At 34.5% G+C, this 14,718-nt stretch overlaps 1 protein-coding gene across 2 annotated transcripts in view; it reads right to left on the reverse strand.

The window, feature by feature from the left end:
* LOC149773607 (E3 ubiquitin-protein ligase rnf213-alpha-like) overlaps positions 1 to 14,718 on the reverse strand; it is a 371,427-nt gene that overhangs the window by 45,482 nt on the left and 311,227 nt on the right. For both annotated transcript variants that reach the window (XM_089946359.1, XM_089946358.1), the window contains exons 80-83: positions 11,293 to 11,467; positions 9,476 to 9,576; positions 5,770 to 5,827; positions 439 to 644 (exon numbers count right to left, since the gene is read on the reverse strand). In XM_089946359.1, the coding sequence (XP_089802485.1) occupies positions 439 to 644; positions 5,770 to 5,827; positions 9,476 to 9,576; positions 11,293 to 11,467 (540 nt within the window). The remainder of the gene's footprint in view (positions 1 to 438; positions 645 to 5,769; positions 5,828 to 9,475; positions 9,577 to 11,292; positions 11,468 to 14,718) is intronic.

A 14,718-nucleotide genomic window follows, 5' to 3' on the forward strand; every position in this document is an offset into this window, starting at 1 on the left:
TCCCACTAATATACTGGACACTGGTCACATGAGAGGGGTGGCCATCCTTGAGAGGTACTTTTGAACACAAACTTGTTGGAGCCATGAAATTCTGTCCATAAAGTGTGGGTGGCAGATGGATGGGGTGACATTCAAGAGAGGGACAAATGTGACAGATCTCATTTATATTAAATTTGTGGGCTTAATCTTACAGACGCTTGAATACAGTCTAAAAGAGCATTCTCAGGCACTTCATTGTTAGAGCTGAACAATCTAATAAATTAATAGAATCCTAGTGTGCTGCATATTTGCAGAAAAAGACTTTTTGCAGATAAAATCAATTTCTTAAACCTTTGCTCATACATCTGTACAATTTTATAATGATTCCAACATCACAAGTAACTTTTCACTTTTTTAACTGATATGAAATTTTTGTAATTTGCCAAGAAAATTAAATACCTCTTTTAGGAAAAGCTGTAAAACCTTGTGTTGTCCCTGATATTTCTTTTTGGCCATCATCTGAACTTCAAATTCATAACGTAGGTGGTCCATGGTGATCCGTGATCTGAAGCGCCACATGGAGGGAATTTCCTGCAGCATTTCAAGAGGAATGTTTTCCTGTGGTTGGGCTATCTCATACAGAAGGCATAGGAGTGGATCCGAACCTGTAATTTATTGCATTAGAATCATGATAACATACAAATTAAGACCGGATAAAATGATGTTTGACTTCTGTTGGGCAATCTCATACAGAAGGCATAGGAGTGGATCTGAACCTGTAATTTATTGCATTAGAATCATGATAACATACACATTAAGACCGGATAAAATGATGTTTGACTTCTGTTGGGGTTTCTCATACAGAAGGCATAGGAGTGGATCCGAACCTGTAATTTATTTTATTGGAATCATGATAACATACAAATTAAGACCGGATAAAATGATGTTTGACTTCTGTTGGGCAATCTCATACAGAAGGCATAGGAGTGGATCCGAACCTGTAATTTATTGCATTAGAATCATGATAACATACACATTAAGACTGGATAAAATGATGTTTGACTTCTGTTGGGGTTTCTCATACAGAAGGCATAGGAGTGGATCTGAACCTGTAATTTATTGTATTGGAATCATGATAACATACACATTAAGACTGGATAAAATGATGTTTGACTTCTGTTGGGCAATCTCATACAGAAGGCATAGGAGTGGATCCGAACCTGTAATTTATTGTATTGGAATCATGATAACATACACATTAAGACTGGATAAAATGATGTTTGACTTGTGTTGGGGTTTCTCATACAGAAGGCATAGGAGTGGATCTGAACCTGTAATTTATTGTATTGGAATCATGATAACATACAAATTAAGATCGGATAAAATGATGTTTGACTTCTGTTGGGCAATCTCATACAGAAGGCATAGGAGTGGATCTGAACCTGTAATTTATTGCATTAGAATCATGATAACATACAAATTAAGACCGGATAAAATGATGTTTGACTTCTGTTGGGGTTTCTCATACAGAAGGCATAGGAGTGGATCTGAACCTGTAATTTATTGTATTGGAATCATGATAACATACACATTAAGACCGGATAAAATGATGTTTGACTTCTGTTGGGCAATCTCATACTGAAGGCATAGGAGTGGATCCGAACCTGTAATTTATTGCATTAGAATCATGATAACATACAAATTAAGACCGGATAAAATGATGAATACTGCTGAAAATATGCAGTAAATGGAAATACTTTTTCACATTTACAACTTTTAATCTCAGTTTTCTCCCTACAAGAATTTGTGATCAAGTTAAACATACAATTAAAATCTTATCAATGTATGGAGTTTCTACACTGTGCTAGACATAAAATTATTCAATTACACCACTCCCTCGACAATTCACACCCTGATAACTCGCGAACCCACTTAATGTGGGGTCAGGCGTGGATCCCATTTTTTAAACCAGAAAATACCCCAAAAATCGATCCCTATATGTTGAACTTGAAGATAATTGCGATCAAAATTGGTTACTGAAACTTTGATGTATCGCTCGTTATATCATCGAAAACGGTAGATAGGACCTGGAAATTTTATTTAACACTATGAAATATCAAATTTAAAAAAAGGTCATGAATTTTTTACATTTTCTTTCCTGCTGACATTCATAGTACACCGCATTTAACGATATGTAAGGAAATTTTTGTCAATGAAAATGTCACACCGAGTGGAGGAAGTACTTTAATAAATAAATACAAATGAAATAATTTTTTTATCAATTGAAATTGGTGTTCTATTTCTATCTTTAAGTTCCTTTTAAGTGTAATCATCAAAAATGCAATGTGTCCTCATGTAATTAAATGTAAAATGCATCAATCTACCATAACAGCTATGTCCGTGAGCATTTCTCTGAGAACCTAATTAAGTGCTGACCATGTTTTGATAACTGACCTCTGGAAGTATTTGTTGTATTGTTGGATTGAATTAAAAGCTGGCCTCCTTTGTATTATCAAGTTAATTATGTATTTTGAATCAAATAAAGGAGGTGGAATCGCAGAAAATATAAAAGGCACAAAAATCCTACTAACTTAAAATCTAACGGCCTTGGTCGTATGTTGGGTGAACTGACTTCATATGATCAATTGAACATTTATAAATGTTATTGTGTATGTAACATAAACTACCTTAAATTAACTGACTCTTTCATAACTGTGATCAAAAATAACAAGGCAGCCAGCGAAATGAATACTTCGTAAAATAAAAAGCTTGATTTCACAGATACGGACCACTGTGGGCAAGTGAGTTTCAGAGAATTCTTGAACTGACACTTACAGATATCCTCAAGGATGATAAGAAGTTTCATTATTGTCTCATGAAATAAAGGTCGTGTGTTTTTGAAACAAAAGGAATCTTGTTTGGTGGTGTATCAACAGTTAGTTTAGTTCCCTGCTCTTAGGACTCTTGATTTGGCAGGATAATATTAAACACCATTATGGGAACCAGACTCATCAAGAAAACAAAAAGCAGTGATATAATGCACAGATTTTTTCACATACACATGATGGTTGTTGAAACCAGTTGGAACAATCTTTCATATGTTAGACATTTTGAAAATAAATGTTATTTAATGTTGTTGTTGTTGTTGTTGTAGGGTTTAACGCCATTTTTCAGCACACGATAGGCTATACATGGCAGCCAGTATTAATGGTGGAGGAAGAACCCAGGAAAACCCTGGAAAGAACCACCGACCCACGAGAAGCTACTGGCAAGCTTTCTCGCATACCCACACTGGCCGAATCTGAGACTCGAACCCACGCAGACAGAGGTGAGATGGCAGTGGTCTGTAATGGAGAGCGCTTTAGACCACCCGGCCACTTGAATAACGAACAACTTCATTAGAAAAAGCATGTTATTAAAAATTATTATCGATGTGATTGCTAAATGAGGATTCAGTCAATAAACAGCCAAGTTCCCTAACACCACTCCCCCCCGATGGTTTTCTTGATGTCAAAGGTCCCTTGGTAATTTGCGCCTTGCTTATAGTGCAGTCTATGTTTGTGGACCCCATTGTGCGTGAGTTATCAAGGGAGAGGTGTACATACAGTGCCTCATGCAAAATATCTAAATGGGACAGGATCAAATTATTTCCAGTTTAGTTTGACAACTGAATCTAATACTACTTAAGTATTTCTCATGGCACTAATACATGCACAAATTTCAATACGTATCTTAAGAAAAGATATCTTGCTGTCTGTATTAAAGAACATGGAATTATAAACTTATGATATGAGGATCAACTTTACAACCTTTCACTCTTATTATAAATGTCATAATTCCCAGATTTCATGGGAAATTCAGATCTTTAATCATGATTAAAAACGTAATGGTGTTTTGGAAAAATTGCTCTTTTTTCTGCATTCCAAAATACAAGTTTGTACAATTAGAGTCCCACTGAATAGTGAATCATACAAAAATTCTGGTGTTCTATTATTAAGCATATCTTAAGTCACAAAACAACTCAAAAACTAAATGCAGAGATGCTGCCAGAAATTTATCTAAAGGGAGGATTTTCTCCATGCTACCAAAATAAGGGGGGTATAGAAAAAGAGTGGGAAGAGAGGAAACATCATTACCGGTAATTCATTATTTACCATGCACTTAAATATCCATATCTCATTCTCCCTGTTCACTCTTTTAGAGCTCTAAATTCTTAAAAGATGTCCCCTCTAGCTGAATAAGCAATAATCTGTTGATTGTGTCCGAGCTTCTAGCTGAATAAGCAATAATCTGTTGATTGTGTCTGAGCTTAATGTGTTCCTTATCTATGAACATTGTTCTGTGCTTAGAGAACCCTTTTTCCAGTCTGTTATTTAATGGGGCCTAGCTTAGTCATCTTGAACAAGTTGGGAAACTGTTCTTAATTGTTGTTATGTACAATTTTCCACAGGTTGAATGTTTCCTGGATATCTCTGCTCCAAAATAAAAAAATTCCATGACATAATCTCTACCAAAGTTTCACTTTTGTGAATTGATGATTTGTGGATTACTATGCCAGATTTCAGACCAGTTCCATAATGCTGTATTAGAGTTTTAAGTCCATCAATGCTTTAGTCTGCTTGTTCAATAAGAACAATTTTGATCAAATAAATAACCTTACAGTTTAATTTCCTTGTAGAATGTTATTTATTCAAGTTATCTTAACCATTAAAGTGCTATATAGTTTTGTAACACAACATCCCTCTAAGTTTGAGAATAGAAATGAAAACTGCACTCTACTTTTATAATGCCTGTATTTTAATTAGGCTTGGTATTCAACACTTAATTTCAAAATACGCTGTTAACTGGCATGATGTCTGTTCTTGTCCATCCTGCACGTACATCAGGCTTGTATTCAACATCATGTTTAGGTTCAAAATTACTTATTGGTATTTCCAGTAACACTTTCCCTGCCCTGCTAATCTGATATATAAATCACTGTCATTATCCCTCCACCATTAATACTGGCCGCCATGTATAGCCTATCGTGTGCTGAAAAATGGCGTTAAAACCCTACAACAACAACAACAACAACTGCCATTATCACTATCATCATCCAATATTTGTTGAATGAAATCATCATGTGAACATGAACCATCTAGAGAGTCATCCATCTGGAGTTTTCTATGTAGCCCATTTCTAACGCAGTGTAAAACTTCTTAGATGAATGCAAAGTGAAAACTATGAGAAAATGCTTGTTCCAGAGCCTAATTATACCAATTAAATTTAGTTTAACAATTAACCATTCATGTCACTCTGAAGCATTAAGATGTTTAACAGCTGCAACCTGAAAAATGATATGTGACAAGCACTACAACACCACTACCAGCAGTGTGACTTATATCTGTTTCAAAACATGCACTTTAAGGGTTAAATAAAAAATGTATATTGAACAGAGTACATTTTTATATCTGTAACTCTGAACTAATTTGAAGCCATTCTCATGTATCACTGCATTCCAAGTGTGTGAATTTGTAAAAATTATGTGCAATTTGCACACTCGCATACCCTGGCATCATCTTTGTATTACATGCATTCTCTACCGTACATGTAAAGCAATGCAAAATGAATATAATCTAAGGAAAGACTTTAATGTACTGGCAAAATAGAAGAATTCCTTTCTTCATGTAAAAATCAACAAGACCAATGGGCAAATACAAACTTCAGAATTTTCATGAAATTTCACAGTTGTTTGACCATGGAAGGGAGGCAGATATGAAGAAAAGGAAACAAATCAAACACATTATTTACCAAGTCTTTTGTCCTGGGCTAGTTGTTGGTTGCATTCTTTCAATATATTTTCCATGTTCTGTAAAATAAAACAAGAAAAAAGATTAGTAATTCTTCAACATATATTTGTAAACAAAAACACCCCAACTGAACAAGTAAAGTTTCAGAAAAAATTTCCTCCCTGAATTAAAATATGCAGACAATGAAAATATGATTAATTAAAGAGTAACTTAAGAGTTGTCAAGTACCTGCTCTCCCACAATGCCAGAAGCTTGCTTGAACAAAAATCAATCTAGATTTCTACTATGATTAAAACCTGCTTGCCATCTTTTTCAGTAAAAACAGAGTCCTAAAAGCAAATGATACCAAGATAAGGTATAAGGTTAATTATTTCAATGTATTTTCAGCAGTTTACTTTGAATACACATGAAAAGACATGTATGGATATGATTCCAACTGAATCCCAAAGTCAACCTACACCAGTTTGTGATTTTCCTGGCTGAACATTTTACAAATTAAATATATAGGCAAAATCTATTTTTTAGCATTGGCATTGTTTAAGTTAAAGCTAGTGACCCTTAAATCAATAAGGTTCTCCCATCAACTAATGGAAAGATGTCTACCAAATCGTGTTGAATTATGTTCACTAGAACTTATATGATCATTTGGAAACTAAAATGCACACCTACAAACATGGACACCTGTAAAGTATAATGCCACACACCTTTCATTAGCAGAGTATACAAATACTGATCTATAACTGCCATTTATCCTTATTTGAAATACTAGTTGAGAAAGGCAAGTAGCATAAATGAGGCTCAAACCTGGGACACATTTACATGGGCTATCATGCAGTAGCGTCACTGATCTCAATAAATATGTACTACTAAATCTGCACAGTCTGTTATTGTGTATAAACTGATCCACCTAACACAAAATTAGAATATCACTACTGGACTAAATGTTTTGAAGTTAAATATAAATACCATAATGAACTCTGCCATTCAAAAGTTTCTATTGAAACTAATGCCTAAGGTTTGATAGTATGGGTATTGTTCTTGTGTCTTCATTTACCATATTAATCAAAACATTGCTCTCCTCATTGTAAATCATCTAATCATCGCACATATCATCCAACTTTGTTTTCTCAGTTTTACTGTCACATGCTGGTACTTATATACAGACTGAACTTGGGCTCTGTAAGCAACATTTTGACCATACAGTATACGAAACCTATTAATGATGCAACTGAACTTTTGCCAGTTATGTTGCAAGATCACAAACAGTTAAAATAACCACCTTCTGTTACTTGGCTTGATCAAAGGGTTGAAAACAAAGAGGGTTCTGTCTTTATAAGCTATGGGATTAAGGTCAAACATGCACAGGAAGTTATCCCTAGATTAAACAAATTGTTTTGACTGTCACACTTATAAGATGACTTTTACTTGGCATGAATAGAATTTTCAGTAAAACATGCCAACTTATAAGTGAGTGTATATGGTAGTTACTCAAATAATGCTAGACCCTAAAAAGATCTCAGTGGCAGAAAATGACTCCCTTTTGTGAAAGTCCATTTACAAGTTTACACCGTGATACTCATATACTATAGCAGACATGCCAACCCTAACAAGAACTTTTCAGCAAGTCAGCTGATTTTTGTCCATTAAGTCAGACCAATTATAAGTAAGGTAATTAAAATATCATGTACTGCTATATTCAACTTGGAAAACATTCATTTGAAAGTATATCACATGGCCAACAAATGAAAGTGTTGCTTTTCCTGCCTTATTTCTCCAATCATAGACCAGACTCTAAATATTCCATTTTATATTTTTGTGCTGATTTTGTTAATTTGTTAAGAATCTGATTGTCTTTTTTGTCTTCAATGTGTATTTGTTAGTTGGACAACTTTTCTTGATCATGCTTTAATGTGAAAGCAAAAGCTTGACAATGTAGATGATCTACATGATTAAAGCATCCAAGGTACTCCTATAAAGTTAGTCTGGTTCACTGATTATCTCCAGTGAATCTAATATGAAAATCTGGATCTGAATCAAAACCCTGACAAGCCAATATCCAGACCTGACTGCAACAACTGTAATATTTGTTTCTGTGGCCATTATTACTTAAGTCCTTAAAATTTTACAAGTCATTTTAATAAAACTTCTAGCACAAATCATAAAATTTGCAGGACCATTATAGTTACTACAGTTTATTCCACATAGGATCATGAATGACATCTGTGCCTATAGCTCAGGTCAGCATCATTAAATGTAGCTAAAAGGACCTAATTCATTTCATGCACGACATATTTCAACACCACTTGAATCGACATACAACATAACACATCTCATTAAATACATGCTCAAACATGCTCTATACCACCATGATCTGTGGAAGAGTTGATCTGTTTATTAAGGAATGATCATCTTTCCTATGCCGCTTACTTTGGCCATAATGTAATTGCCTCCCTTTGATTTCTTTGTAGCTGCATGCAGATATGTAAGATACATGTACATGCACTGAAATTATGTCAGACAATATACTTCTGGCAGAAAATCTTGCTATTTGATTTGAAAAAAAAAGATTGTATTCTTCATCAGACAAATCACAGCAAAAACTCAGATTTAACAGACACTTTTAATAGTTTATCATTTTTAAAACAAAAAAGCAATTTTTGTTTCAGGGCATATTTTACAAAATCACAAATAAAAATTGAAGACAAATTTATTCAGCAATTATTTAAAGTAGTGTTCAAGATAAAACCTGGAGCAAGTGAAATAGATCAGTTGGAAAATTTCCATTATTGTAACTATTATTATCATTTTTCAAAGCTGCTTACTGTGCATTTCTTTATATTCAAGTACTGATTACATTCATTTTTAGCACATTTGTCTTTAGATTTTGTTGTTGTTGTTGATACATGTAGTGTAAGCCTTAATCTAATTAGCTTTGAAATATCACTTGACAGTAAAAGTAATCAGATATCCCACACTGGACTAGAACTGATACACACCAACAGCTGGTTTATGTTATACATTTACTAGGGTTTAAGTTCCATGGGAAATATACTCTCAGGGCAGTCTTTATTCCCCTTCCTAGCTGTATTGATGTCTTGTATTTAATAAATAGTGTAGAACACCTCTGCAGTTATTCTTCAATAACAAATAATATTAAATGTTTATTGCTTTACAGCACAGCAACACATGTAGGTTATTTAGTACCGAGGCAATCAGAGTATATTGCCTTGCACAAGGACACACCATGGCAGCTAACCTATTCTGGTCCAGTGGTAGGATTCAAACCTGCACTATTTCATGCACACGTCCAGCATGCTAACCACTTAGCCACCATGGCTCTGCTTAAACGAAAGTAGAATGCAAATTATAGACAATGCAGATGATGTTTACAAGTGGTGCACAATGGTTCCCATAAGGCTCAGTGCTGTATCAAAAATGGACTCTTCCAGAACTCATGACAAACATTGTGGATTTCATGTAGATAGACCAGTCTATTACAACATGTATCAAATGAATCGTGTTGTTCTGTATGTCAATATGAATTATATTTAAATTATTTGTGCATGAAATGAATTTGGTTATTTTAACTACATTTCAAAATGCTGACATGAAAATTCAGTGAGAAACCGATGTGAATATTATTCACGTTGCTGTGCAGAATGAACTATAATTCCATCTAATTTGGCATAAACACATACACTTCATACCTGTAATGTTGGAGCCACAAATCTTTCGGAAAACTTCTTTTCCCACTCCTGTCTGCCTTTTTTAGTTGTCAATCCACAGAGTTCATCGACAAGTGTCTCCTCTAAAAACAGGATTTTTTAAATATAAAATAAGAGTTGCATTTACCTTCTTGTTTTTTTTTTACAAAGAAATTGGAAGGATTTTTACTTTTCAATTAAAGCTTTGAACTAAACAGAAGATATCTGATAATTTTTGCTTTGCTTCAATACTCAGTAAAAAAGAAAATGTTAAAAAGGCAATATTTTATAAAAATGTATCTATGTAATACAAAAAATGCCTTAATTCAGAACTACAATTTTCCTTGAGCTATGTATAACCAACTACTGCACTGAACACAATATTCGTACATGCCTAATAAATGCACACCCATTGTTTTGGCTTAAATGTATCCATATCACTGGGATGTATTAAATGATATGATGCAGTTAAAGGACAAAAAAATTAGTAAAAGCCATAATTCCATCAATTTTATTGAAAAACAGTGAAAATCAAACTTGACCTAATTTGTCTTCCTACTGCACGTGAATTCAATCCACACAGTTCTTCAAAAGTTACTGAGTGGAAATTTAAGGGTAATGTTCCAAGTCAAACAAGGGACCACAACTCCGTATAACTTTGTTTGAAAAAATAGAAAACTGGAACCTGACTTTGGTCTTTTTAATCTAAAGCCTTGAATGAAATGTGTTTCACTCCATTAAGTCTGGTAAAAGTTATTAAGTGGAAATTAATGTGATGGATGTTACATATTGAGACTTTGGTTTAAAATGGAATTTTATGGCATATCAATACAAATAGGCTATTTAGTGCCAAAGCAATTGGAATGAAAGGCCTTGCCCAATGATGATAGCCAATCCAAGCTTCAACAATGGTAAAATCTGAACCCACATGGGAGGGATAGGCATGTGTAACACTGCATCCCCCATCCTCACCATACAGTCCAACTTGTTTTAGGCAGTCACCTTACCAACAAAAGTAACTTAGTTTTGACTGTTGATGATTTGTAATTATTTAACAGATGACCAGCAAGGCAGATTTGACTGCATTTCAAATCTGCAATACAGTGTCATGTATATGTAGAAATGACAAAAGAAGCAATGTTCACATGGCCTACTAATGGAACTGTTGGTCTTGCAAGATTTTCTAGCTTTAATAAAACACCTGATAAAGAATCTATAACTGACAAACACGAACTGAGACAAGTGTATTAAAATCTGGTAGTATGATTTCAAATAAATCACATATTCAAGTGAATACATAATTACTGATGACTGCCTTGTTACCTCTATGCCCTTCCATCATGCCAGAAAAAATATTGTGCATATGTAACTTATTATCTACTTAATTACAGCACATACAGAATTACCAATGTCATGCTATCTCTATGCCCTTCCATCATACCAGACAAAATACTGTGTATATGTACATACATATCTAATCAATTACAGCATATATAGAATTACCAATGACTGACTTACTATCTCTATGCCCTTCCATCATGCCTGACAAAATACTGTGTATTATGTATGTACATATCTAATCAATTACAGCATATATAGAATTACCAATGACTGACTTACTATCTCTATGCCCTTCCATCATACCAGACAAAATACTGTGTATATGTACGTACATATCCAATCAATTACAGCATATATAGAATTACCAATGACTGACTTACTATCTCTATGTCCTTCCATGATGCCTGACAAAATACAATGCATATATGTATCTGACTATTTAATTACAGCTTATATTGAATTACCAATGACTGACTTACTCTCATTATGTCCTTCCATCATGCCAGACAAAATACTGTGCAAAGTAATGAAGACATCATCCAAGCTTTTGCCAAGAGCTCTGTGAAGGTCACCAAGGTCCTGTTCAATATGTTGCCATAGAAACTGGGGAACTACGTTATTAGCTATGTTTGGCTTGATAAACTGACTCACAGCCTGGAAAAGAAAGATGTAGGTACTCAGGTTAATCATGTATGAATCATGAAGTCAGTGCAAACATGATACGACTATTCCAGATTGTTAAAACTATGCAGCCAGTCTCATCAATTTGTTAAAACTAGGGGTGGGTGGGCATATTATTAGCCAAAAAATGTCCTTTAATAATAAGTATTTGCCAAAATTCTTAATAATCAAACTGAAAAGGTGGGCTGATCATCAAGCATGGGCCTATTATTGCATTAATATGGTAACTGGAAGAAATATTTATGTTATATGAAGTGCTAATGCATGTGCTAAATGAGAAAGTAATGGCATTTGGAAATTTTAGGAAGGAGTTATATTCTTCAAGTTATATTAGACCATTAGTGACTTATTGGATAATGGTATAAATTCAGCAGTGGAAAGAAATTAAAACATCTCATCTAAAACAATTTTCAACTGATTCTGAATAATTCCAACATATCTTGATACTGATCTTGAATAGTCTGGTACACTGTTGTAACATGCATGTGTGTGTGTGTCATTTGGATTTTTAACATAGCTTTAACAATTTTTCAGTCACATTACTACAATTTCTGCAAAACCCTAAAATAGAAAACCCCAGTGTAAGCAGGGATCATGCTAGGCTTCGCCACTGTCACAAATTGCAATATTTTTAACTTTTTGGTGACAAAATATACAATCTGGCAAACTTTTTGGTGACAACATTTTTGGCTGTTAAAAACTGTATATACAGTCTTGGGTTTGGGGTCGAGAAATTCAAAGGCACCATGACAGGAAGCTGCAAACCTGGATAAAAAATTGCATTGGAATCTATTGTCACATAAACAAATCCTTTGTTTCATATTGACAAATCACCCTAACATGGCATTGTTATATCATAATCCACTTATGCTGATGTCTGGCCTATATACTTTCTGCTGTAATATAACCCAAATAGTCATGCTACCTGACTAGCTACAATCGACCACCTCTGAAATAGGGAATGGGAATAACTACAATCTAACAGAGGATGGCAATGTTTTCCCGTTTGAAAAATGTACCAGTCAAAATAGTTTTGATGAAACTTCAAAGAAAATTGATTACCTCTGAAGCATTGATCGTTTTGTATATAATATACTAAGTAAATGAGAAAAAAAAGTATGTCTCTCAATGTTCTACATTTGATTTCGCCACAGCAATAACAATGGGCATTTGTTTGGTCCTTCAAAAAGAGCCTTCCTTTAGCAATGCCTTCAATAACACATGAAGTTTCATCAAAGCACGCCGAAGAACTTTCATCAAAGAAAGTCAGCAACAAACTTGAATAAAAGCATTGTTTCATTTTTATAGTGATCGGAACATATTTATTGTGCCATGAAAGTTTCATATTTGCAACAATGGAAGTTCAAAACCCCAATTAAAGTTTCAATATTTTGAAACAATATATATCTGGCTGTCGAGTTAAATGAAAGTGGGACATCTTGCAAAAATGTGAAACTTTTTAATTTGGTCACATGTTTTCATTTCCTTATGAACAGCCTCATCCCTTTGGTAGCCTTGACATCATGGTAGTTGTCTCTGACTGACCAAAACTGAGGCCAATTTAAGTAGATACACATGTAACATACAAACAACTATACACCCTGTATTACTATACACACATGCTGTCTGTCTCTCTCACACACAATACAATCAGATCAAGCTAATAGCCCTTAATGTGCCAATATTAGTATACACATATGCTATCTGTCTCTCTCACACACAATACAAACAGATCAATCTAGTAGACCTTAATGTGCCAATATTAGTATACACATATGCTATCTGTCTCTCTCACACACAATACAAACAGATCAATCTAGTAGACCTTAATGTGCCAATATTAGTATACACACTTGCTGTCTGTCTCTCTCACACACAATACAATCAGATCAATCTAGTAGACCTTAATGTGCCAATATTAGTATACACATATGCTATCTGTCTCTCTCACACACAATACAAACAGATCAATCTAGTAGACCTTAATGTGCCAGTATTAGTACACACCAATGCTGTCTGTCCCTCTCACACACAATACAATCGGATCAATCTAGTAGACCTTGATGTGCCAATATTAGCATACACACATGCTGTCTGTCTCTCTCACACACAATACAATCAGATCAATCTAGTAGACCTTAATGTGCCAATATTAGTATACTCACATGCTGTCTCTCTCACACACAATACAATCAGATCAATCTAGTAGACCTTAATGTGCCAATATTAGTATACTCACATGCTGTCTCTCTCACACACAATACAATCAGATCAATCTAGTAGACCTTAATGTGCCAATATTAGTATACTCACATGCTGTCTCTCTCACACACAATACAATCAGATCAATCTAGTAGACCTTAATGTGCCAATATTAGTATACTCACATGCTGTCTCTCTCACACACAATACAATCAGATCAATCTAGTAGACCTTAATGTGCCAATATTAGCATACACACATGCTGTCTGTCTCTCTCACACACAATACAATCAGATCAATCTAGTAGACCTTAATGTGCCAATATTAGTATACTCACATGCTGTCTCTCTCACACACAATACAATCAGATCAATCTAGTAGACCTTAATGTGCCAATATTAGTATACTCACATGCTGTCTCTCTCACACACAATACAATCAGATCAATCTAGTAGACCTTAATGTGCCAATATTAGTATACTCACATGCTGTCTCTCTCACACACAATACAATCAGATCAATCTAGTAGACCTTAATGTGCCAATATTAGTATACTCACATGCTGTCTCTCTCACACACAATACAATCAGATCAATCTAGTAGACCTTAATGTGCCAATATTAGCATACACACATGCTGTCTGTCTCTCTCACACACAATACAATCAGATCAATCTAGTAGACCTTAATGTGCCAATATTAGTATACTCACATGCTGTCTCTCTCACACACAATACAATCAGATCAATCTAGTAGACCTTAATGTGCCAATATTAGTATACTCACATGCTGTCTCTCTCACACACAATACAATCAGATCAATCTAGTAGACCTTAATGTGCCAATATTAGTATACTCACATGCTGTCTCTCTCACACACAATACAATCAGATCAATCTAGTAGACCTTAATGTGCCAATATTAGTATACTCACATGCTGTCTCTCTCACACACAATACAATCAGATCAATCTAGTAGACCTTTATGTGCCAATATCAGTATACCTCAATGTGCCAATATTAG

Source organism: Sinohyriopsis cumingii, unplaced genomic scaffold, assembly GCF_028554795.1.
Source record: "Sinohyriopsis cumingii isolate HCF-2022 unplaced genomic scaffold, ASM2855479v2 utg000624l, whole genome shotgun sequence".
NCBI classification, from domain to species: domain Eukaryota; kingdom Metazoa; phylum Mollusca; class Bivalvia; order Unionida; family Unionidae; genus Sinohyriopsis; species Sinohyriopsis cumingii.